At 35.1% G+C, this 27,897-nt stretch overlaps 1 protein-coding gene across 1 annotated transcript in view; it reads left to right on the top strand.

Moving 5' to 3' along the window:
- The first annotated feature begins 2,842 nt into the window (after positions 1–2,842).
- Positions 2,843–27,897, top strand: part of LOC111503674 (protein FAM91A1) — a 42,085-nt gene continuing 17,030 nt past the window's right edge. The window contains exons 1-10 of the mRNA XM_023158036.2: positions 2,843–3,044; positions 3,099–3,183; positions 3,240–3,449; positions 4,518–4,702; positions 10,681–10,781; positions 12,391–12,550; positions 12,599–12,762; positions 17,150–17,460; positions 18,641–18,797; positions 18,848–19,011. Coding sequence (XP_023013804.1) covers positions 2,973–3,044; positions 3,099–3,183; positions 3,240–3,449; positions 4,518–4,702; positions 10,681–10,781; positions 12,391–12,550; positions 12,599–12,762; positions 17,150–17,460; positions 18,641–18,797; positions 18,848–19,011 — 1,609 coding nt within the window. The 5' untranslated portion in view covers positions 2,843–2,972. The remainder of the gene's footprint in view (positions 3,045–3,098; positions 3,184–3,239; positions 3,450–4,517; positions 4,703–10,680; positions 10,782–12,390; positions 12,551–12,598; positions 12,763–17,149; positions 17,461–18,640; positions 18,798–18,847; positions 19,012–27,897) is intronic.

Here is a 27,897-nt window from a genome sequence, read left to right as displayed (position 1 = left end):
CAAATTACAAATAACCATAACAAACGTTGTTGCCAGTTAATTTCAGGTGTTGCCAATGATGTAAACGGGAATCCCGTTCACACTAAACGACCGCGAACAAGTATTTCTTTTTATGTACAGCCTTCTTCTCGATCTTTTCTGAACGCGAACAAGCATACGTTCGCTCGCTCGCTAACCCGTACTCACCAGACGATTATTGATGCTGAATGTTCGTTCACTCTTGTTCGCTCGTGCTCACTTTTTTGGTGAATACGCACCTTCAGAGTTCAACTCTAAGTTCGCAATAGAGCTGAACACAGCAAGCATAGAGCTAGTGACGAGACTTGGGGGCAAGGGAGATTGCGACCTTGTCCTCGAGTCATGCAAATACAGTTTCAAGTGATTCTTGAAAATGCTTCAAAGCAGGAGCCGAAACGTCAAAAAGATGAAAATTACAGACGCGGTTTCACTCTACCAACATTATATCAAATTACTGACCGCGGAAACGTATCCAAACAGACACGCACACGCACGCACGCACGCACACTCCACACTCTCCACAAACAAAAGTTTGTGTACCTAGATCAAATCGTGAGGTGTAATTTTTGCATATATATACAGTGTCATCCCCAAAGTATGCACCATATGGGACAGTTATTTATTAAGGGTTTTTCGACAAAAAGTTATTTCTGATAAAAGTTTGTGCATCCCCTAAAACTGAACATGCACTAACAAAATACAGTAAAACACATGTAATATACGAGGAGCCTTCAAATATTTGATTTTGAGACAAGAGTAAAGTACTCTTATTTTGGAAAATCTCAGGAAATGTTATTTGAAAAAGTTGTTCAGCATTGAAAAATACATATAGATTTGAAATCATGGCCATCTAAGTGGAGATTTATTTTTTTACCCATCTTTTTTTAATTGGGACTACGAAAAAAAGGCTAAAACGATATATAGACAGCATCCTGTATACGACGGTTTATTTTAAAAGCCTGTAATATTACGAATTACACAACTATGGTGTTAACCATGGTTAATTTTTTTGAAGAGTGAAGAAATAATTTGCAAAGTTTTTGGTGCAAAATTATTTTTATTTTCTGTTAACACCGGAAATTACTCAAAATTATATTGTATTGTAACAAGAACTCAATATTCAATAATATCAAATCACGAAACATCAAAATTTTGGCATTTTGGAAAAAACTCGTGGTTTTCTGAAGATTATTTTGGAGAATTATTTTGGATAAGAAAATCTCCAGAAAATGAATAAGTTTGTTCCGAAATACCTATTTCATTTTGATGTTTTGTGATTTGATATCATTGAATATCAAGTTCTCGTCACAATACTGTATAATTTTGAGTACATTTCGGTGTTAACAAAAAGTAAAAATAACTTTGCACCTAAAACTTTGAAAATTATGTTACTCTTCAAAAAAATTGACCGTGGTTAACACCGTAGTTGTGTAATTCGTAATATTACAGGCTTTTCAAATAAACCGTCGTATACAGAATGTTGTCTATTTATCGTTTCAGCAATTTTTTTTGTAGTACCCATTAAAAAAAATGGTAAAAAAATCAAACTTCACTTAAATGGCCATGACTTCAAATTTAGATGTATTTTTCAATGCTGAACAACTTCAACTTTTCAAAAATGAGGGTACTTTACTCTTGTCTCAAAATCAAATATTTGAAGGCTCCTTGTATATTGTGTTTTACTGTATTTTGTTAGTGTATGTTTAGTTTTAGGAAATGCACAAACTTTCATCGAGAATAACTTTTTGTCGAAAAACCCTTAATAAATAAGTTTCCCATATGGTGCATATTTTGAGGATGACACTGCATATACGAAGTAGTAAACAAACAAATGTATTGTCACCTCCTCAGGAATTGAAGAATATTGGTTATGAATACGAAGCCAGCATGAAAATTAATGTTGATGTTTAAAAAAAATTGAAACAATATTCTAATTTTATTTGACTCACCCTACCGTTTTTCCTATATACGGTCGTTTCCATGTGTTCAAATTTAACGAGTGTTCTTATCTTCTTCACGTTTTATGATGTATCAAGGAAAATCAACAACCCCAGGTTGAAACAGGTTTATTTAGACAATCATCAAGAAATGTATACAAAAATCTAATTAACTTAGCGTAATATCTTAGCGTTTCTGTTCAAAAACAACCAATGTGAAACGGAAACTTTACTTTCTTATTCTGACGGAATGCATTCAAATATACCAAGCATCTTAAACAAATTGAATCCCTTCAATGTTAGCAATTGCTCAAATTTTCGTATGAATATTAATACAAATAGGAATTATAATGTTGCTATTATTGCTTCTGCTCGAGTTTCAATATTTAATACGAATAAGAATCAAAATGTAGAAAGTTTTGTTGTACAACGAAATATAATAAAGAAATGTGTCTTAATAATAATTATAATTTCTATGATTCTGCATGGTTGCCGCAAAAAAGTCCGAAAACAGTTTTTTCCGGACTTGTTACGTACATAATTATTTATCGTCAGCTTATGAGATACTTCATTGTTAAGGGCCCACTGTGATTTTCATTTTCCTTCGACGATTCATCAGGATTCGAAAATAACTCTTGAAAGGAATGACCAACTTCCTTATTCAGTTTGAAAATTTTATGATCAATTAATTGGAAAATGTATGGTTTCCAGGCTCCACATAAAAAATAATTTAGCAGTTGACCCATCAATAATACAATTAACAACAACTGTCCTGTTTCAAAGTTAATCAACAATATATTTTTCAGATAACCGCTGTCAAAAATTCTGGTTAGGAAGTGGTTATTTTAGGAACATATCTTAACAGCTCTGCTTGACATTGACAATCTGACACTTGTGTTTGTGACTTGTGACAGCTGATAAATATCAACATTAAAATTTTATTTTTATCTGGAACATGAGAAAATGTAATGGAGAGATAATATTTTACAAATGATTATACCATTATCTTAATGAAAAATGAACACGGAAATAGAGGAACATATTCGCAAAAATGTTACGTGGGTTCATCTTCCCACACACATCAAACAGGTACCAATATGCCTTGGAATAAAAATCATCTATTCAAATAAATACAAATTTCAGGTCTTGAGTAATTCTTCTAAGGAGTATGATCGATATGTAGTAAATTTCAGTATAAAAAACCAACTGAGATATCGTGGTAATCTAGGCGAGTACTCTGAAGTATTAATAATACTCTAATTTAAAAAAATAATGCAATTTCAGTTCGACATGTATTTAGAGATGAAAAACGATATTATGAGAGAATAATAGCTTATAGTAGAGAGAGGCTTATGCTGTTTCCCTATCATCTAGCAGATATGGTTGTTAAAGGACTCAGAATGACTCCGTTCAATTACTATATATCTGTAGTCGAGAAGCTTATGCAAGCTGAAAAAAGTTATGATACTCTTCCTAACTTTACTGCTGCTGATTGTGAGTTGATAATGTTTAAGTTTTAGTTTTTTAATATGATAAATATATCAGTTCAGTGAAGAATATAGGTCCACAGTATTCCATTAAATTGTCTTACATTAAATTTAATTTTTCTTATTAGCGAAACAAAGGCTGAATTTTCATGAAATCGATATTTTGCATAAGTTGAGAATAATTGAGTTGATGATGAAGGTTTTGGCTTTTTACTTCTCCATCTTTACATAAAAAAATGTTGGAATCTTCCGAAGAAAGGAAGAAAGCAATCAGTTTCAAAAAATTAACTCTACGAAGATGTATAGATCATGCAAAATATAACTTTCACATACATTGGAAAAAAAGCTCTTTCGATACAGCTACTTTCATATATATATTGATTAACGTGAAAGAAAAATACTTTTAAAACATAAATTTTCATATAAACACTGAATTATACAAAAACACTTATTTCTATTCAGATGGTACTCCAATATGTTGATAATATGTGGACTGATATTGAGAGAATACACAAATGAAAATAAGTAGAAACAATGATTTTGCAAAGAATTATATGTACATGCGCAATAAATATTCCCAAAACTACCAACATTGTCTTAAAAAATATTACATAAAATATAATTCTAAAATTTTGTGTTCTATCAAAATGTGTAGAACTCATGAAATGGATGAATCAAGTTTCATATCATATGACCACATTAGTCCACATTTGAAATTTTTTTTTTTTGAAAAGATACATGTAAGATTTTATTTTTTCTAAATATTTCTACTTCTCAAGGAAAGGTAAGATCGCAAACAAAAAACAAGTACCTTAATGTATTTCAGAACGAAAAATTAATTTTAACAAAAATACAGATATCAAACCTATGTCCATTAGTTATACCGTCAATTACCAAAGAGCCTATGGTGGTTGTATATGAATTTAAATAAAAAAATTAAATTAAAATTATAGTCTTCGAAATGCAGTTCAGTCCATCTATTGAAAATAATGTTTCCAAACACCAGAAATAGAGCACTCTCTCAATATGGGAGAAAAACTTATTTCATCATTGTCTCTATTTGTAAATGTTTCAGGTTTAAGGCTACTTGGCATTGGACGAAATGAATACATTGATTTAATGAATAAATCTAGATCAAACAGGGGACGACTTTTTGGTAGAAAAAATGTGAAAGTATTGCTCCCTAGAGTTCCATCTGATATACATATGGAACCTTGGTGGCGGGTTGAAGTGGGGCTTGTTCTTGAAGAAGATGTTAAGGTAATATCAAAAATATACTCTCATCATATACATCAACATACAAAAAAAGTCCTTCTTGCATTTGCAATAATTTATCTGAATATCAAAAGTGTTTTATAACAGTGAGACGGAGATCCAAACAGAGTATAATTTTTTCTCATATCAGAAAATAAAGATGGCAACGGTTTTTTTTTAAAAGCTAAAATGGCTACCATCGTGTCAATGATGTTCTTAGAAAGGTTTTTTTCTTGTGATGAAGATATCAGGATATCACATGTTAACTAAATTCTGGAACATCCTAAATGTATATATACATAATGTATACTTTTCATAACTGGATTAGATCTATTTTGAGGTACAAGAAATATACATAATAATAATAATAAACGTCTTCACTACTACAACCACTTTTTATTTTACATTATTGAGTTTTAATTACATATATAAAGGCTAAGTTGTGAATTAAAGTAGCACAGCATTAACATAAGTATATGAATAAATGAATAAAGATCAGTGACTAGAAAATATTATGATACAAAACTAAGCAAACAATAATTAGTCATGAATCAGTCTAAAAGAAAAAAGTAATAGAAGAAGAAAAAAGAAGATAGAAAAGTGGAATGGTTAAAGGTTCATTAAGTTATTGATTTTGAAAAAGATATAATTTCAATTTGAGTTAAAACTGAGAGGATGGCATTTTTTTTAAAGTTCTGGAATAGTATTGAATACTTTTGATATCTGGTACCTAAAAGAGCGTTTGAATAGCTGGTTGTGAAAATGGAAGGTGTTGAAGAGCCTTTGAACCTCAGTCTTTAAACTCAGTAATATTACTTTTTTTCGGCAAAATTTTAACCACTGCACTCTTCCACACCGAGAGATAAACGTTTTCAGAAAGACTGATGTTTATTATATGGGCAATTTAAGTAATTATATGAGGGCAGCATAATTCAATTAATCTTAAGTTCAATTAATCATATCTCATAGTAATTGTACTGATCTCACTAATAATTTTATTAACAAATACGTCATTAACTTCCAGAAACCTAAAATTTGAATTCTTCAATTGTTTTTCCTTATGGAAATCTAAAAATGTATCTGAAGGTTTTCGAGGTTGGGTTTAAAAGCAGCTCTCATAGCTGAACTCCGCCTATTCATCATTTCTTTGAATTTTGTTTAATTTGTACTTCTTATTGTGATGAATAAAGACATTTTTTTTCCTCCGTTGTGTGCGCTAGTCAGGCCCTGTCCCCCGAAGCCCCGATACTTTCGGGAGGGCGCGCCAGCATTATCAACCAATGATCACTCCCCACACCGTGGGGTAAGTGATCATTGGGTCCGAGAATCATGTGCCCTGAGCAAGCGCGGTGAGCCAAGAATGACAGCCTTCTGCATCTGTGCGGCTAAGACTTCTGCCTTAGTGCGGCAAGCCGGTATGATTTTAAGATTCGAGAGTAGAGAGGACATCATTCCACCAAGGACTCCAATAATCAGAACAACCATCTTGACAGAGTGATCTTGATAGAGTCTGCGGAGTTCGAAGAGAAAATATCGATATTTTATCCGTTTTTCCTCCTCTTTTCTCACGATATTCGTCTCGCCAGGAGCTGAAAACTCCACGACAAATATCGTTTTGCTCTGGTGGTCGAGAAGGACCCCATCAGGCTTATTAGCTTATATGATCCTGAGGGTGGAGGATGAATAGTTCCAATAAATTCGGCACTTCTCGTTCACCACAACGGATTCAATATCCCCCGGAGCATAGGGCAACACCGGTGTCTCGTCAATACCGTAAGAGTGCCGTAGATGATAATATAGCACTCTTAGGGCCGCGTTATGTCGATGGATATAGGCCGAGACCGCATATGCTGGACATGCTGATAGCAAGTGCATTAGGATCTCAGGAGCCTCGCGGCAGGCCCTGCACCTTGTGTCACGCGACTGCGGTAGACTAAGGTGTCTAAGACACTATCCTGGCAAGCCATGATGAACCCCTCAGTTTCCGACTTCAGCCAACTCGACCTGAGAAAAGCGAAGGTCAGGCGCTTGGATAAGCCAAGGTCTCCAATGTTATTGAAGAAGACCCCATGCAGTGGCTTATCCTTGTGTTTCCGCAGAAGTAAGGTGATCTCTGCGGCTTTTATCTGAACTCGGTGACAGAGTTGTGGTCACCTCGTTCAGTGTCAAAAACTGTACTGAGTTCATCAGCTGCTCGGGCAGCTGCCCTGAAGAGAAATGCTCCATTATTATTATTATAAGGCTCAGAAAACGGGATAGTATTCGGCAAAAAATCAATAGTTTTTTCCTTCAGATCTTCAGGAATATCTGACATTACATTTATGATTTTGTTGTATTTTAATGATTTCCAAAGCTCTTTTCTACTGCAATTTTCAAACATAACTAAAGTAAGCTTTTTTTTATGTTTTATTGCACCGATAACATAGTTGTGCATATATTTATAGAACTGTAAGTGTGCTGGATATTTTGTCTTTTTATATTTGTTCAAAGCTAATCATTTTTTGTATTATTTCATTCAACCATGGGGCCCAAGGTTTTATTACTCTTGGTGTTTTATAAGATGCATGCCCATCAAAAAGACTCATCAGAAAAAATTAACTTTTCCTTCTATTGAATCTTGACCAAATATCATAAAGAAGGATGTGCTAAGTAGATCAATTTCAAACATATCAACATTGAGGTTTTTGAAAATTCTCTGAGTTAAACATCTTGGGATCTGCTTTTTGTCCACCTACTCTTTCCTTGCAAGCTACGAGTAAATGGTCCGTAATACCATTTGTTTCTATCAACATCACTTCTAAAACAGATTCCGTTTCTTGAATTATTATTAAGTCGAGAAGAGTTGCGTATTATATGACATAAGTTATTGAGCTCTTGAACATTCATAAGCCATTGAATTAATTGCCTCTGACTATTTCCAGACATCTTTGAAACAAGTAAAGTTATTCCCATATTTAAAAAGGGCGATCCAAATATTCCATCTATTAAAGTCACCAGTGCATAGTATCTTATCCACATTTGCATATATTGAAAACAATGTATTTTCGAATTCATCAAGAAATTCGTTTGTATCTTGGAGAGGAGGCCTATAAATAACTCCTACCTCCCAATTATTTTTTTTTATTACTTTCACCAAGAGTTCCTCATAGGACTTGCCTGAGTAATTCCCCCCTCAGTACCTTACTGATAAAAATACATAAGCCACCACCTCTAGTTTCGCGATCTAGCCTGAATATTGTAAAACCATTTTGATTCAATAAGTCATTATTAATATCATGATGAAGCATAAATATTATGATGAATTAATATCATGATGAATCATAAAAATATTAAATTCTAATTCTAATATTAGTTTGCGAACCTCTTAAAGTGATGGGAGGAGCGGCCTCCCATTCAAAATTACTATTTTAAGGAATTCCATGATTAATACAAATAAAATATTGTTTTGACTCTGATCTTTATCCTATATACCTAATTTCAAATGAAAACCAAAAAAAAAAAAACGTTCAACTGTTGTGAAAAGATAGGTTGAAAAAGAAATATCTTAAATTGTTCGGATTAGCTGCAAAGAAAAACAACAATGGTTTCTAACATGGACATAAACAACTGTATTAATCTGAAGTGAAAACAGTTTGAAATAGGTAATCTACAGACGATAATTATAACCGTGACCTAGTTCTGAAAAAAAACACAATACAGAACTTTATATTTCAACATAAGTGGAGCTTAATTTTATACAAAATAAGTTTATAATCCAATAACATCTGCCATTTTGCTTATCTTGATAACTGATTGTTCATGATCATATTTGAGAAAAATCTGCCCAAAGTTTCTCTAAACTTTGCCATGTTTCTACATGGCTGTATTTTGAGCAGGTGTTAAGTCTTCTCTAACCGTGATACCAGTTTTCTTCAGATTGTTCGTATTCTTATATAAAATATTTTTAAAATAATTCATGGTAAAACGAATAAATAACGGACTAGATTCCTGAAGATCATATTTACAATACAATAACATTTCTCAACGTCGGAATTATTTATTTTCAGGTTCATTCTGATTGAAAACTTCCAAAACACATTTTAAACTATCCTCATTCTCATTTTCCACTAACCCATAGAGTCTAATATTCTTACTACTCATTTCTCGTACTCATAACTCAGAAGAATATTTCATTAAAATGTCTTAGTTTAAAAAGGTATCTACTTAGAAACAAATTGATATTTTTATTTTCTATAATGGATTTTGACTTTTGTTCAAGTTCATGTCATGTCACTGTGGTACCTCTGGTATAAAGTGGACCATCTATGAAAAACTTTTCTACATGCATCTCTCGATGCATGTTTCGCCAAAAAAATAAGCATCACCAGGAAATAACTGAAACTAAATCTCACAGCTATGTTGATATTTGCATATATCTGAACTAACCACCACCTCACCTTCGATAATTATTAAATTAATACTTAGTATAACTAATTTCTTATATCCAATATTCACCTGTTTTCTGCCTGTAATTATTACGTAAGGGAAAACGGCGAGCTGTAAGGAATGGAATATTCGTCTCTGTTCATAGATATCATTCCACATTGTCGATTTCTACACTTTAGAAGGCATCTCGTCCAAAAATATGTTGGCTTACGCCAGTATCAACAATTATCAGGCATTCTTCTCTTGGAAATCTCTAATATAAACAGATTTGTTTCTTGGGATGAATAGGATAAGTACAATAGGTGTTTCAGGCATGTTCAGTACACATTCAATTTTTTTTAAATTCCGACTAGTCTATTGGTATATTTTGATTCATATGGAAGCCACCTATTTCCTAGATAACTTTTTTCTCGAGGAAAACGTCATCATTCTATAGCTAAGAAGATGTAGTCATGCCATTTTTGTTGTGAACAATGGTGAGAGCTATCAAGGATATATCTGAAAATGTTAGTATTCTTTCTATATACATTTTTACAAATCCTTATCAGCATTTCTTATAACTAGAACAGCCAGAAGTGGTAGCTCTTCATCATTATTAATTTCATGAATGAACTTTATACTGGTTGTTCAAGTCAAATACTCCAATACATGAGTCTGCGAAAAGTAATATATAACTCTTTTTCTATTTTAAATGTCATGAAAAGATGAGCCATCAAAGAAGACAATAGTTAACACATTGCCATAGCCTTTTGATGTTTATAAAAATAGTTAGCGAACTGGTAGCAGTTCTGTTCCATAGAAATTTGTGTAAGCTGGTTCATATATTTCTAAAAATTTTTCACAGATTCGATTGATGTGTATATGGGGACACTTGTTAATAATAAAGATATGTCAAGAAATACTAAAATCTCACCAACTTGCAACCTTACATCTTTGATTTTCTCGATGAATTCCCTTGAATTAGACATGATGACGGAAAAGTCATCTATTGAATAATTTGTGAGGATGATATGAAAATTACGTAGGTCAAACTAAGCATACTATAAAAGGAGAATGTTTCATATGTTCAGTTTCATAGACTAGAGAAGTCTAGTGTCGCTCGGCATGCCTTAGAGAACAATCACAAAATAAGTGAGGAATTCGTGAAATTGTTCACTAACAGGTTTTTTAGACCCTTTTAATGATTTAGAAATCGAAAAATGTGGAATGAGATCTACGAACAGCGACTAAAGTCCCATTCTAAACAGCCTGTTGTTTACTATTACCCGATAATTCCAGGTAAAAATAAGGTCAATATTATGTATAGCAGGTATTAATTAACATTAGAATCGTTAACAATATAACACAATAACTTATACTAGAAAATAATTTAATGACCCTTGCGAGGTAAGATGATGACAAATATTAACATAGCCCGTAGTTGTATTCGTATCCTGATGACGCTAACTTGGTCAGTGAAATGCTCGTCAGAGATAGTATTTTTGTGCTGTTGTGGGAAAAATGTTTTTATAGATTACTCTCAATAGTGCTCTCCTTATTTCAATTTAATTTGTTTTCAGATGGTGAATGATGCAGAACTGATTGTTATTGACAAGTTAATCGATTCTGGATCCCAAAATGCTGGTACTTTACCATATCACATTGTTCGTAGTTTATATAAGTAAGTAAAAAAAACTTTGTGAAACCATTAGTTGTCAATTCAAAAATCAATGTTTGGATAAATCCTTCCTCATTTCCGATAATTTGATTTTATCAACTATGTAATAGCATTTATATATTTTGGATAAAATTGATGCTGAAAATATTTTTGTGAATCATATGCTGTTTATGCACGTCGATTTCAGCCTTGTTATGTGCTAAAAATTAGTAACTAAACCGCAACCATGCAACATAATACGGTGTCTATCTGTAAAGTTACATTGTCTCAAAAAAATGTGTTGTCACCCAGCTTTAGCTAGCAAGCTATCAAGTTCTTGATTAAAAATAGCTGATAACAATACTCATTTTCCGTTTTTATCCCATAGGTAGTGGTCGTGGCTTCGTTCCTATAGATTGAAAAAAATGGTATTGATGTTTTACAATTTGGAACAGGTAACCAGATTTTACTTATGTTAATTTCCTCTTCTTTCGATTGAAGTTGTGTGTTTATGAATTTCTCTCGCTCCCTCATATACTCTTGGATAGTAATTCTGAATTTTGTCGTGCATATTCAGCTTCAGCTGATTTATGCGTATGCACAAGGAGACAATTTCTTTCATATTCAGAGAACTGGGTACTCACACTTTTTTCATGGTTCTGATGTAGACCGAACCAGAGCTTCCAGGAATCCTGTATACCCCCAGTGTTGCTAAAGGCTCTCTGGAGTCCTCAGATGACCTTAGACTCTAATAGGTTTCGTTGGCCTTGGTATTGGTTTCAAATCATGTTTCTCCTGAATTCCCCCAATCTGGTCTGTAACATTTTCAATGTAGGGGTGGAAAGTTTTTCTATGAACGAGCCTAGCTGAAGTTACTTGGGTGTTCTGTCTCATGGGTAGTATCGTACGCTCAAATTCAAGTTCCATTTGAAGGCATTTCTTATTTGATTCAGTTCCTCGAGAAGACTCTCAGGTTCACAGATGCCTCGGGCCCTCTCAAATGTTTGAAATAAATCTATATTTAATATTTGGCATTTTCATACAGTGCGGTCTGTGAAAGTGCAAATGGAAATTTTTCTTATTTGTAACCCGATCAGAATTTGAATATCGTCAAAAGTTAATGCTGCATGGTTTATAACATTATTAGATACACCCTAAATGGTTTCGAATCAAACAAGAGACAGGGCAGGTCAGAATTTATTAATTGTGTTCAAGAATAAAAGACTTCTATTTCAAAAAATACAACAATATGGTATTAACAATAGTTGTTTACAATTAAAAGTTATATGAGGTCATGGGCTTCCTTTCTAATTTTTATTTATTTTTAATTCCATAATAAGTAACCGTTCCAATTTAACTTTTCCTGTAACTCTTACTGTTTTCAAGATGACCATGCATCTAGTTGCATTACTAAGAGAAGTTATGTATTTGTATTTATTGAACATATCTATTGACAGATGTAATATTAGTTCTTTTTGGAAAGAAGTTATTAATACCTTTACGTTTTTATTTGTTTAATGACAATACCTACTATATAAATATTTCTGTTGTCATTATGTGTTGTTCTTGGATTTTTTTGAGGCTTTGCCAAATCGAAAATATTTTTTTCCTAGTAAGATTTATTTATTTTCAGAAAAGGACTGATTTACTTGGATATACCCATTACTTCTGTCGATAGGGTGCAGGTACCCCCACTTCAAGGTTTTGTGATGAATCGAATTTTAGGAGATTATTTTGAAACACTTTTGTATAAAATATTTGTTTCTATAGATGAACATACCACTGTGGGAGAGGTAATATATAGCTTTTAATTAACACTTTACAATATAACTACTTTTCAGCTTGCTGGAGTTCTACAAGTTGATACTGAACTGGTCAAACAAGCAGTTTCTCTTTATTGTAGGCTAAAATTTGCCCGCAAACTGAATTCAGACCCATTGAGCACAGAACAGGAAACTAGGTACTGGCATTCATCCTGGAACTCTATTCCTATGGAAAATACTAGGTAAGCGTGATTTAGAAAGTTACTTTTCATTAGAAGAGAGTATAATTTAGTCATTTGTTTGAAGGTGGTTGACAATGTTTCATGGTGCATTTCATTAGTTCAGACTTCCATTGTCTAATATGATATAAATTGATTTGTTAGTATCTACAATCGTCTTCAGGTGATAAATAACTGGAATTATTCCTCCGAGATCTGACTATAGGTCATTTGAGTGCTTTCACCTATCCCGTCTTACCCCTCTTCATTTCATCCGTTTTAGTGGGAGCTGACCGGGTGTTGGTCGTGTTCCGCTTGACTTTAGGTTTCCATATATATGCGTTGTTGGACAACATAAATGTGGCTTCTTTAAATTTTCTCCTAAACCAGTGTTCCTCCTTGTGGATGATTTCAGCTTGACACCATTTGATGTTATTTTGATGAGTCCAAACATGCTCTGCCATTCCTGATTTGCTGGTTTCTCCTCGCTGTGTGTGCTCGGCACACACTTTCAATGGCCTCTTAGTTTCACCGATGTATGATTCTCCGCACTCGCACGGTATCCGGTAAATGCAATTCTTGGAATCGCAGTCCGTGTTTGGTGGCCTGGTTTTCGTGAGGCTGCTACGGATAGTGTTCCCAGATCTGAAGCAGGTTCTGATCTTATACTTGGACTCAATCCTTCTTATCCTTTCCGACAATCCTCTGATGGCGGGAAGTACAAGTACTGGTTGTGGCGGCTTCTCTTTCTTGTGAGGCTCTTGCTGTCTTCTAGCCAAAGTCTGTTCCACCATCACTTTAGACACTTCAAAGTAACCATTCCGCTTAAGGTCATTTTTGATGATGCCTAGTTCCTTTTCCAGATCTTCCTTTGTATTGCAGAGCCCGAAAGCGTGATCTACTAGAGTCTTGATGATTCCTCTATTAGTCGATTGTGAAATCTGAAAACACTGTTGATATGTGCTGATGAGCCCCAAAATATTAAGCAATATTGAAAACTGGACTGCACCAAGTCATAGTATAGAAGCTTTGGTACATGGGGTGATATTTTGTCTCTTATATTTTGGATTACATAACAAAGAGAACTTGATTTTGTGATAACTTTGTTCACCTGTGATTTCCAAGTGCTTTGGATTCAACATTAGCCCCAGGAATTTCATTTTACCAGCGACTCCAAAAGATTTATTTATCAAAATGTAAATAATGATTGGAATTATGACATATTTTTTGGTAGAAACTGCATATATCTCGATTTTATTGCAATTAATGTTGAGGCATTTTCTTTAAAGCAAATTAATTCAGTAGATTCTTTATTACACTTTTTTATGAGTTGTCCAAATTGATGATGTGCTAGTATAAAATTTGTATCATCGGCATATTCTATAGACTGTCACAAGTTCTGTTAATATCACTGATGAAAATTTTGAAGAACATGGGCCCATATACCGAACCCTGAGATACACCTACAGTAAGTAGTTTGCGTTGGATTTGACCCTTAATTATTTAGAATAAGGGTTTGAGAACAGTTAGACAGATATTATTCTGCCCAATCATATGGTTTACCACGTATCCCCATTCTTTCCATTTTCATCAATAATAGTTTGTGGTTTGTTAATGAAGTCTAATCCATCTTCTATGGCACTGAGAGCGGTTTTAAGTTTCCTGAACCCATACTGAATGTCTGGCAAGGGATGAAACAATTCAAGATAGTCAGCCCCTCAGAATGTGCTAATTCAAATACTTTACGGATATGGCTTGGTAGGGTATAATCTAATTTACATTAATGAGATGATGAAAACAGTGTGAAAATACAAAAACAAAAGTATACAGTCATATTTTAATAAAAAAAATTAAATTGTGACAATTTATAGCAGTATGAAACCATACTGTTATAAATAAATAAAGTCTTATTATTATATAGATTTTCCACATTATTTATTTATTTAATCACGGTTCAAAACCCATTTTACTCGATACAGTAAAAAAAAATACAAAATAAATAAGGCATTATACAAAAATACAAGTAAGAATACATGCACAGAAAACAATATAAAACTAGTCAATTATTGATAATACAATACAAAGGCTCGCCCTGTACCCATCAGCACACAAACAACCGATGAAAATGTTGAAAAAGCGAAGAATTTTATGGAGAATCGTCGAATCACTATTAGAGAAGTTGTTATGGATATCGGCATATCGATTGGGTCATGCCATGCAATATTTTCGAAAATTTTGAGCATGGAGCATGTGGCAGAGAAATTCGTTCTAAAATTTCTGAATTTGGACCAAAAAAAAAATCGCATGAGCATCGCTTAGGAATTGTTGAATGACCTCAATGGCTATTTCAATTTGCCAAGGATCGCTAGATATATCAATCATTGTTTAGTTAGATCACCACTTCTTACTCACAATTGTTCTGTTTGAGATAGAAGAGTCATTGCAACCATGATCTAACCTAATATCACTTATGAGTTCAATGGCAGATCAAAAGAAATAATATTTTCATTTTTTCGTCACTTATAATCCAAGATGTTTCAACTTACTTGCAAAGAAGATAAATTCAATTACACAAGTCGGAAATCCCTACCCTACCTTGTGTACTTTCATTTCTAGAAATCTTTCTTGAAGGTTTGGAAATGTGTGACCAGACCAAGTCTACTGAAAACTTCTAGACTCGAAGCAGAGTACCGTAAAACAGACTTGAAATAACAGAGAGAATATTTGGTGTCAATTTGAGAAATATTGTTTCAACTGTGAACTCATTAAAACTTTACAAATGGAATCAAGATAAATGACCGAAAAACAGAAACTTCTAGGAGATGGAAGATATCTGGTTTAAGGCAGTGCAAGCAAGAGGGTAGGAGAAATAACTAAAGTCGATAAGGTAACCATTAATGGCGGTTGAATCTCAAGGAAAATCAAAATTAATGCAGAGAATCAATAGTCAAATTAAAAAACAGTGCAGGGACGAAAAAAATCGGTGCATACAACAGAAAAAAATAACATTGACAAAAAATAAATTGCTATAATTGATTCATGGAAAAACGAGAAGGAGTCAATGCAGGTGAGGTGACAGACAATCAGTAGGGTGAAGAAAAACTCAAACCAGAAAATAAACAATGCAGGCAAGATGATTATGAACTTTTGTTGAGTCAGATTAAAAAGCAAAGGGAATAAACAATGAAGAAAATCAAGAGAATATGTAGGATGCAGAATAAATCAGATGAGAGAATCATCCCATTTATGATAATTGTGTTGAGATACATCCAAAAGCAAAATAATAACAAACCATTTCTGAGAAAAAAGTAGAAAAATTGAATTTGAGAATTTCTACTACTGAAACAAGTCACAAATTATAAAGAAGATTGAAATGTGACAGTCAATTGAAACATGGAAACAAAAAATTTTTCAAAAAATATTTTGTTAAATGTAGGCATTTGTAGGAAAAATTAAATTCTTTTGGAAAAACAATTCAGATTTAAGGAAAATATGCCTACCAAATATGCAATAATATATCTCACTTCAACAATCATTTGTAACATCGATGACAAAACTCTAGCACTAAGCATATTTATTGTTCTTGCATATCTTGGAATAAGTAGGAATAAGAAGCATAGCACTAAATCGGATGAGAGACTATTTGTTAGGTAGAAGACTGTTTCCATAGTGCCTAAGATAGCTTATAAAAAATTCAAATCAAGTTCCTCTTACGTTCTAAAATCTGAAAAAAAAATTAGAAATGGAATTTCTTTAACTTCGTCCCAAAAGATCCTTACTTCGTTTTACAATCCATCTATTCCTGGGTACTAGAACCACAATCTATCAGTTATAATTATTATTTTAATGAAATGAATAGAAACACTTTTGTCTTATTACCACTAGTTGATTTTATTTATACGACCGGTTTCGAGTTCGACCCCATTATCAAGTATAAAACTTGATAGTGGGGTTAAACCCGGGATAAAACTTGATATGGGGGTCAAACCCCTAACCGGTCAAATAAATAAAATCAACTAGTGGTAATTAGACAAAAGTGTTTCTATTCATTTCATTAAAGTGATCATGAATTAACACAAAATAAACAAGTCATCAATCACACATATTATAATTAATATTACCCTCCTTTGCTTAGTAATACAATTGTTAGCAATGTAAAACTGAAATGCATATGTACAGAAATGGAAATAATTGAAAAATACCATATTCAATGGATTACCTTTGTGGTCAATCCTTTTTTCCTTTTCTGATGCATTGAAGTTACTTTTGCCTGAAATAATTGTGGCAAATAAAAATTACAATTATTATTATTACTCTTACATAACTTCTTATAGTAAAGTTGATAAACAAAACAATAAAGTTGTTATTGACTTACAGTTCAGAAAGTTTTATAAAAGATATTTTCTTTTAGAAACATCGATATAACTCCTCTTACACTCAGCTTAAGTGGCAACGCCAACTTGACTACTACTACTGAAATTCAGTCTCCACAATTAGATCTTCCAGAGAGTCCGGCAGGTTCGTCTTTACCAAGGAATGGTCAGAGGATTGCCTTTTTATTTGATTCAACTCTAACTGCATTCCTAATGATGGGTAACCTTTCACCAGGGCTTAAAAAACACGCAGTCACCATGTTTGAAGTTGGCAAACTGTGTGACGAGAGTTTGGATAGCTTTTTAATGGAACTAGAGAAAGTGTCGGTATTGGATGCTGAAGGTGAAGGTAAGCATAAAAATATAAGTAAGGAATCTCATAGATATACAGTGAGACCAATAAGGTCGGCATCATATGAGAATGTTTTATTTATAGCTTCATTCAAAATTTGACTTTTACATCGATCTCTGTTTAGATCAGAATATAGAATAACCCCAAAATATTAGAAACATTTAAAAAGTTTTTCTGAATTTCAACTGCAATAAGACTGGGTGCAATCTACATACAACTACTTGGTTTTGACAATACTTTATTTCAGGTACGCTTTCTTTGAAGTAAGGGATAAAGCAAAATAGTTAGTTTTAATCTTCCTCTTGAAGATGATCACTTTGTGATCAAAACACGTGTCGAGGTGGTAAAATAATGGTTTGGTGTTGGGATAAAACTCCAGTAATATTCATTACTACAACAAAGGTTCTAAACAGTGCATCACAAGTTCAAAATAGTTTGTTATTCATCAAAAAAGTGGAATTTTTAATGTGTTTCATTTTTATACACATAATGTTTTTATTAGAAAATTTGACTCTATTCAGTTGAAGTATTATTTTAATATTAATGTGTATTACTTTTAGACACAAACTACTATTTCTGAAACAGATATTTCGTAAAGTTTCCTAATAAATGGCCCAAAACGAATAAACTTTGCATCATTTGTGACCAATTTTTATCAGTTCTGTTTATATTTTGTAGAAAAACATAGATTTGAAATAGCGTTATTTTAAATAAAACGAGTCTGAAATAAAGTATCGTCCAAACTAATAATCAGTGATACAATTTACAAAAAGAAGGAAAAAATCAAAATCATCTTAGGCAACTGAAATAGGCATAGGACTCATAATTGTATTCACAAAAACTTTTTCAAATAACTTCTTTTGACATTTTTTGGAGAATTAGCCCCACTTTTGTAATTTTTTGTGAAAATATAAATTTGACAGATAATGCGAATCACGTGACATTTTTGGGATTACGTTCCATCCAAATTGAAGCAGACATTGATGTCAGAGTCAAATTTTGAATAAAGCCATTAATAAAGAAGTTTACATATGACACGGACTTTACTGGTCACACTGTAGATTGTGCCATAATTTAACAGTGAATGTGTTTCACTGTATATTGACCCACTGATATCCAACCATCAATGATTTCATTTCATTAATTTGTCATTGATCATATTTTTTTTTGTGATTAGGAGAAGCTAGAAGATTTTTTGACCATGCTGTGATTTTGAGATCAACAGTACTAGCATTGAGAAAGTTAGTTGGAACAGGGTTAGATTTGGTCAGATTAGAGAGCTTACACTCCTTGGACGAAGCGACTTGCCTCCGACTCCTACAAAAGAAATATAAGTGAGTATCTCGAACCCTTAAGTGACATAATAATATCCTTCCATTTTCAGACTCCTTGTTTCAATGGCGCCTCTAAGTAGAGAAGTTCGACCAGTTACCAGTTTACTACCTCCCCATTTGGGACCTGCTGTACCTGAAGTTAATACGTTGTGGTTTAAAATGTTTCTTTACCATATTACTGGATACGGTCCTCCTTCACTTCTACTTACTAAAGGTAAAAATTATATGTTTTTTTTTTTTTTCTATTGGAAACATCACAAAATGTATACCTGAAAAATTAAAAAAAACAATTTGTAGGACTCAATCTTCATTTCCAGCAAAACTCAATTACCACCTGGATAAAAATTAAACCTTATTATAATCGTAACTATGTATTCGTGTAAACCAAAAAAAGTAACATTTGACTTTATGGGTGTTTCAATATAAACAATTAAATTTGATCTTTTGAGAATTCATTTCAATGACAATGCAAGTGATTAGTGAAACACGCGTTGGGAAAAGTGATGTAGTTCTGGTGTGTATTGAAATATTTATTGGTTGAAGATTTCTTTGTTTTACAGAAGCCTAATTAACACTATTTCTCATCTTCAATGCAAACCCATTAAGATTTAGTTACCTAGTACTATTGAATAATATTGTCAATATAAATTACATACATGCAAAACTGAAGTTATGCAAATCAGCAATTACTTGACAAGAGAATAACACATAATTATCGACTGGTGGCAGATGCAGAGTTGCATTATACAAATAAACTTTGTCACCATTGAGTCTACAAAAAATGAAACTATTCAATAAAAAGAATATGAATACTAATGAACACTGGTGAGAATACTAACCTGTACAAATATATTGCAACATTTTCCCCCGTGGGTTTACCAATAATTGACTACACTATACAATAAAAAAAATTAACTTTATTTCACTGTTAATACAACAAAACACTTAAATAAAACGTTAACAATTATTCAAATGTCTATCGCCTTATAAGATCGCTCTGCACGATACCGTCCACGAAACTTGACTGTCTCAATAAGTGAGTGGATTACGTTTATGTTTGGCAATCGAAGGCGGTAGAAAACTCATCGGAATTCCATGGAAGCCGGTAGCATTATTCTCGCCACATCTAAAACGACCGAGAACATCGATCATTCGCGAAACTTCGGCCGGACACAGTTGGTTTATGGCTGCCAATGGCGTTATTTTAGGACATGATTTACAACACTACCCCCTTTCCTGAGGTTGTTCGCCCCAAACAACATTCCAAGAGGGGACATCACGACCCATGTAAGAACTCAGCTTCTCTATGTGGACAACCTTAGGCTTACTTCTGGGTGACAATTGGATTCTGTTCACCAGATCGTTTATGTTTTTGGTTACCAAGTAAGGTCCTTGCCTTGGTCTCTGTAATCTGGAACACAAACCCTTCTGGCGTTTGGGTTGGTAGAGTTACACTGCATCGCCCTCCAAAAAAGCTCACCGGCAGCGACTTTTTGTCAAATCTTATTTTCATACTGTCGCTGGAAAGCTGTAATTTGGTTCTGGCAAATTTGTGTACAAATTCCAATCTTTCCTTCAGGTCATTCACATACTCTGAAAGAGGTACCTCTTGAAATTCATGATGAAATTCATGGACTGCCACACAATACATCTACCAGAAGCTTCAGTTCCCTATCTGTCGCGTCATGTTGGGAGCTCCTGTATGCTAACAGAAAGAGAGGAACCTGTTTATCCCAGTCTCTTTGGTTTTTAGAGACAAAAATCGGGAGGTAGTTATTTATGGTATGATTATACGTCTCGACCATTCCATCGGACTGTGGGTGAAGAGCAGTTGTTCTTATCTTCTGTATTCCCAATCAAATCATCATTTTCTTCCATAAATCCGATTCGAAGATGCGACCCTCATCCGAGTGTAGTTCCTGGGGTACTCCGTTTCTGGTAATTACGTTCTTCAACAGGACTTCTGTCACCGTTTTAAGCTGTTGATTGGGCAAGGCTACTACTTCAGGCCATTTGAAAAAGTAGGCCATCACAAACATAAGGTACTTGTTACCGGATGTGGTCAATAGCACCCACTGAGGTACTGCTTCAACTTCCCTCTTTGCCTTGTCTTCGGACCCTTTCTCGAAGAGCACAGTCACAGCGCTTACACCACTCTTCCACGATCCACGATATCAGAGAAAACAGGCTTCGCATTCTATCATTCAAATACCAAATATTTCGAAATGTATATACTTCCCAATGAAGCATCCATCTACACTGCAGAATTGAAAGCCATACTTTTGGCAATGCAATATATTCTGACACAAAACAGCATTCATTCAATAATTTTCACTGATAGCAAGAGTGCCGTGGATCGACTGAAAAATTTCCGAAATCTTAATCTATTTTCTGAATTGGAAATAGAAATCGCCAGAGCCCATAAATCAATTCTCTTACAAAATAGGAAGATATCTATAATTTGGATAAAAGGACATTCCGGAATAAAAGGAAATGAGGTAGTAGATAGATTATCAAAGTAAGCCACTGAAACAGGAGAAGAGTCCATTCACACCTTTATTCCACATACCGATTTGAATCGAATTTACAAGAAAGATTTGAATGAAATTTGGCAAAATCATTTCAATGAATCTCGGACAGGCAAAAACTTCAAACAGCTCTTCCCAAAGATTATTGGAAAGAGATGGTTTGAACAAGAGAGCGACAGAAAATACATAAATACAATAAACCGTTTACGATCAAATCACGCTATCTGCCCAGCTTACAAATTCAAAATTGGATTAACAGATAATCCTCTATGCTCATGTGGACGTTATGGCGATCTCAATCACATCATGTTGGAGTGTTCGCACCACATCCACAGTATAAATACCCTTTACTCTGAATTGAAATTTCATAATATCTTTTTTCCAATAAACTTAAATTGTATGTTAACTTCAAACAACAGAAATATATACAAATTATTATACAATCATCTAATAAGATGCAAAATTAAAGTATGAATGATTGATTGTAAATATAGTTATAGTACTACTAACAATATATTCAAATGTAAACAGAAATTGAATCATATTATGTACAAACGCATTGAAAAAAAAAATCTATATAAAATTAAAAAAAAAATATATCAACAAAAAAATAATAATAAGGGAACCAAAAATATAAAACAAATCAAGAAAAAACACATATTCGGAAATAAAAATACAAAAAAAAACAAAATGCAAAAACAAAAAGAAAAGAAAAAAAAATACAAAAACAAACAGAAATGAAAATTCAAAAATCAAAAAACGATGGAAAAAATCTATGTTTGAGCTACTACTCAATGTTACTTTCAAATAGTTTTTCATTAAAACAGTCTGGCTAATTGGTTCTCCCAAAGCCAAAAAATTTTAAACCACACACACACACACACGATCTGGCGGCAATTGACCACACCACTCTTTCACGTCTCGACGGCAATTGACCAATAGTACCTCTCACGCACTCTCGCTAGAGATCTATTTACTCTGAAATGCCCTCCAGTGTGACCATGGTGGAGCTGTTTAAGTATATTCGGGATTCATGTCTTAGGAAGGATCTCTTGCCATTCCAGTCTCACTCTTTTGTCAATTCATTTCCGTACAGTTTTCAAGACCGTATCCTCCTTTTGTTTTACGATGATAGCTTGCCTTGTCATGAAGGTGGTGTCACCCTAAGAGGCTGGTCAGGTGATTTCTCAGATTACCTGTTCGTATCCCTGGACAAGGGACCCTTACAGGTTGCTACCCTCCGAATTAGAGGGAACCTGAAGCAGCGGGAGGTGGGGGAGCTTATCTCCTTATCAGAGCTGTCCATAAAGGAGTCACTGCCCGCTACTTTGTCACGTCTGATGGATCGTTCTTCTTCTGGTAATTGGGTATCCTTGTACTGGCGTTGACATAATTTGCATCCGGATGTCAGGCATGGTCTTGAGAGGCTATCTGTGACTCTTTCCTTTCCGATGTTGAATTTCAAAATCATAAGTTTGTAACTTTTCGATCCACATGAGTATTTATTCTTTTGGGGTTTTGAAGTTGAAGAGTCACTGAAGTGCTGAGTGATCTGACCTGATCAAAAATTTATGGCCATATAAAAAGGAGTGGTAGTGTCTCCTTGTACCTGAGAAAGTACTGCTCCTATTTTATGTTGGGATGCATCTGTGTCCAGTTAAAACAAGCTCTCCTACTTTGGGTATGCCAGGATCGGTGCGCTGGTCAAATACCTCTTCAGGGCAACAAATGCTTGCTACCCTGAAGAGGTTCTCCTTTCAGTCATGCTATGCAGCGGTCTGGCAATTTTCCCAAAGTCCTTAACGAAATGCTGGTAATAGCTATAGAGTCCAAAGAAGCTTCTTACGTCGTGTTTGCTCTTCGGTGTTGGCTATTCTTGCACTGCCTTGATTTTCCCTGGATCTGTTACAACTCCCTTTGACGACACAACATGTCCCAAGAAATCCACTTTTCCTGGAAGAGGCAGCACTTCTTGGGATTGTACTGCAAATGAGCATTCTGTAGCCTCGTGAAAAGACTCCTCAAGTATAACATATGTTCGTCAAAACTTTTTCCGGTGACTATAATGTCATCAAGATAAACCAAACATGTTTTCCAGGTAAGTCTTCTTAACACCAACTCCATCAAGCACTCAAACGGCGGGGCATTGCATAATCCGAACTGCATAAACTTAAACTGGTGAAAAAGACAGTCTTCTCTTTATCCTCAGGACGAACGACCATCTGCCAATATCCGCTTTTCAGATCTAATGTTGAGAACCATCTGCATTTAGCCAAGATGTTCAGGGTGTCATCTATTCTGGGGAGAGGGTAACTGTCCTTTCTAGTGACATCATTAAGCCTTCTGCAGCCTACGCAAAATCTCGTCGATCCATCATTCTTAGTCTCCAACATAATAGGTGATGACCAGCCGCTGTTTGATTGTTCGATTACTCTTTCCTCCAACATGTCCTTAACAGTGGACGCAGCTTCGTCTTGCTTTACGAAGGGAAGTCGTCTCGGTGGTTTGCGTATGGGCTTGGCATCACCAGTATCGATCCGATGTTGAACTAAATCCGTCGGCCAATGACTTTGCCCTTCAAAAATATATCGTTCGCTTCCTCTACGAATCGGATGGTCTTGCATAGTTCTTCTTCAGGAAGATGGTTCCATTTTTTTTAAAGAGTCGATAAATTCCATTGCGGGTTGTTGAGCACGCTATAGAGGGACTTCTTCCTCGATTCTGGCCATTTTCACGATTGGTTCGCCGGTGCCTATAACTTGCTCTTTCTTGAGAGTCACCCTGTTATTATTAGGGTTAATTATTCTTACTGGAATGATCTTATTGTTACCATTCAGAGCCATTGGATGGCTCCATCAATGCTGTGCCCAAGCTGCGAGGTCCAGCAATTTCAGCTTGAATGATTTTCTCGTTGTTGGGAGAGATTCTGAAATCTTCCAGTATAACCACCTTGGTGCTGTCATGAGGCTGAGAGGGCACGTTGAGTATAATTTCCCTGTTTCCGATTTTCAACAGTTTGTTCCTTATGTCCACCACAAATCCTCGTTGCTACAGTATCGATGGTAAAAAGGCACTGGTGATTATTCAGAAATTCATCGACAACTTAACAGTTACTGTTACATCCTATATTGGAAATCGAATACCTGGAGGATTGGGATGCAGCAGCCAATGTACTTCTCTTAACGCTGGCTGAATTTAGTTTTTCCAAACCCCGACGCTCCAGTTCGGGTGATCTCAAACGCCAATCTCTTCTTTCGTCGGATGCTGGATGTGATCAACAGTCCCGTCTTAATGTCCTTCTCTGCCGCAGTTATAACATTTAGGCCTTGTCGCGAAGAATTTTTTGCAACTTTCAATTCTAGGGCATGAATGATGGCTTCATTAATTTTTTTATGATGTGCCATCCTCAGCGACTACTGCAGCTCCGTGTCAGGGACTCCGTCGATGAAACTATGGACAATAGTCCAGTGAGTGAAGTTATCAGGTGCTTCTGGGTTGGCGAGTCTTACCAATCTTTCGACTTCAGCCCCGAACTCCTGCAAACTCTCTGATGGACCTTGGGTTCTCACCTTCAGTTGAACCTGGTAGACTTGTTGTAGGTACTCACAACCATACGTGATTTCCAAAGTTTATACGACTGCTTCATAATCCTTCTGCTTATTCACTGGGATATGTTGCAAGATTTCGGAGGTCTTTCCTCGTAGTGCTAGTATGTGAGCTGTTGCTTTCTCCTCATTCTTCCACCGATTATTTCCCGCAGCGGCCTCAAATTGTCTGCGATAAATTGACCATGAAGATTCACCATCGAAGGTAGGAGTTTCAATAAAACTACTGCTATACGGGAGAGATAATTGTTTCCGATTTGCACTTTTCCACAACAATCCTCTTCGTCTCCGGTAATTCTTTCCGAAGTTCCCGAAAAACCTCTTCCAAGTTTTTGTCGACTCCTTCAAACCTTTTGTCGACTCCTTTAAGTTTCTTTTCAATTTTCCTTCCGACTCCCTCAAGTTTCTCATCGACTACTTTTTTCAATCCCTCCCTTGTATCCTTTTTTTTAAGGTCAAAACACAAGCATTACTGAAAAATCCTTAAGGTACCCTAAGAGCGGTGCCTGTGCGAAAGAAATGATTCACATTGAATTTGAATCGCTGGAGATTAAATACACTTGGAAAGACGTTCTCAGTTTATTTCACATAAGCACAGTTCTCCAAATGAAAGAGTTCTTGAACAGTGAAGTTCGAGGTGTACTGAGTTGAACCTCAAAACAATGAGCAGCCACATTCCGTCGCGTATTTCTGATATGTACCGCTCTTTGAATTGAATCTGGTTACTTTCACCCCAATTCGAAATTACTGCTAGATCCTCATCAAGATATGCAACCTCCTGCTGCCGGTAAAGATGTGCATCCGCAGCTAATGTCCTGGAATCCAAATGGAATGACGAGACAAGTGTGCTGTCGTCAGCAAAGAAATATATTAGATTCTTGGTTTTTTCTAATATGTCATTGATATACAATAGTAAGTGGGTTGGAGACAATATAGATCCCTGGGGAACACCAGCGTTGATGGTAAAAGTATTCGAGAATTATCCGTCGACAGCCACTTGCAGGGAACGTCCTTCAGCAAGCCATAGCTTCGAAGTTTTGCCAGCAAACCCTCATGCCACACACTGTCAAGGTCTTTAGAAATATCAAGCGCTACAGCTCTCGACTCTTAATGTTTCTCGATTGCGTTATTCCAAATATGGGTGATATACGATAGAAGGTCGTCTGTTGATCTTTGTTTCCGAAAGCCATGTTGATGTTCGCTCAAGATGTTGAAGCCTTCCAAATATTTGAGGATATGGTGGTGGTTTATGGCTTTCTCCATGATTTTTGATATCAGTGATAGCAAAGCGACTGATCTATAGTTATTTGCAAGATTTTTCCTGTCCTTTTTGGGAATAGGCTGAACGCGAACAAGAAGGAAATACCCCATTTTTGTAAGACAGGTTGAAATGTCTGCAAAATACTGGTGCGAGTTCATTTGCGCACTTTTTAAGCACGATGACGGATACTTCATCAGGACCAGACGCCTTGTTGATATTGAGCTTTTTCAGAATTCGCCTGACTACAAGTTGTCGGAAAGTAATTTCCGGCATTGTGGATTTTAGTGTGGGAATAGTGGGTGGTGTCTTTCCCAGAAAATCCACTGTGGAGTGGGACGCAAATTGTTCAGGTAGTAGATTTGCTTTTTCTATGGCTGTTGTTACAATTGAACCATCCCCTTGTGTTAGTGATGGAATTGTGGATTTTGTTAAGTTTTGATTAACAGCTTTAGCTACCGACCAGAAGGATCTAGACCTGTTGGGATTGGCAAGCAGTTTATCCCTAATTCTCTGATTATGAAGTTATTTGCCTTCATTTATTCTAAGTTTGCATCTATTGCAATTATTAATAAACCTAGTTTGGTTTTCGGCACTGGTATTTTTGCGCCACTGCCGGTTGGCGAGATTTTTGGAAGCGAAAGCTTGCAATTTTTGTTGCCGTAAGAAATTTGTTTCATTGAAAAAGGAATATATGCAACCATGGATAATAGAATTACTTCCATGACTTCAGAAGCAGAAATAGATGGATCTCTAGAGCTGAAACAAACATCTAGCCTGGGGAAATTTCGGAAATGGTCTTGAAGATCCTTCCATTCAGCAGATCTGTAATGCCAAACTTTGCGCGGCTTAGATTTTTCCCCAACATTTATCGGCAATTCACTCAACACTGAAATGAGTTTGTGATCAGAGAAAATCCTAATGGAGACCTTATGGTGACTGTGTAAATTTCTGGATATAGATCCAGAAGACTAGCATATTCTCCATCACGGTCTGGATTTATAATCTGAGTCCGCTGATTATTGCAACAGCCTCAGCTTCGCAACCTTGTTCGTCGTTGATATTTGAAAATTTGAGCCATTCTGTATTGTGGTCATTGAAGTCACCAAATATGGAAATTTCGGCACTGGGATGATTGATTTGCAGAAAATCAATAGTGTTTGCAAATGAAGAGAATAGTGCCCTTTATTGTGTATCGCTTGGTGGTCGGTAAACGCAGCATATGAGTTTAGTGATCTTCTGTGATATTATTTTGAACCACATAACATCAAAGTTTTGGGGTTCTAAAGTTATCGGAAGTAGAAATCATAGACGGGATTTAGAAAATTGACGGGGTTTAATGAAGCACTGACTTTGGTTTCTAAGAGTGCAAGAATATGAGGACTATTTGTTTGCAGATGTTGGTGCATGCACTGGTTTTATACTTGAGTTGAGTCCTCTGATGTTACAGAAATCGATTTTGAAGTTGCTAGTGGGCCTCTTAACAACCACCATTACCCTGCTATTATCCTGTGGACTGATATTAGGAAGACCCTTTTGATTGTCAGAAATAGTGGTTTTCGAATAACTTCTGCAGGATGATGCCCTCGAATCAGCCCCCATCCGGAGATCCGATTTAGGAGCTATTTTACCTCCGGAGTATTTTCCTGAATAAATTTTTGTACCTACCTCCGTTTTACTCACCTAGGAAGATTTCAAATCTTACAATA

The sequence above is a fragment of the Leptinotarsa decemlineata genome, unplaced genomic scaffold, assembly GCF_025532065.1.
Source record: "Leptinotarsa decemlineata unplaced genomic scaffold, Ldec_3_MD MMD2_tig00000199_RagTag_RagTag, whole genome shotgun sequence".
NCBI classification, from domain to species: domain Eukaryota; kingdom Metazoa; phylum Arthropoda; class Insecta; order Coleoptera; family Chrysomelidae; genus Leptinotarsa; species Leptinotarsa decemlineata.
Note: the sequence above shows the minus strand (reverse complement) of the source record. Positions and strands in the feature narration are given on the sequence as shown.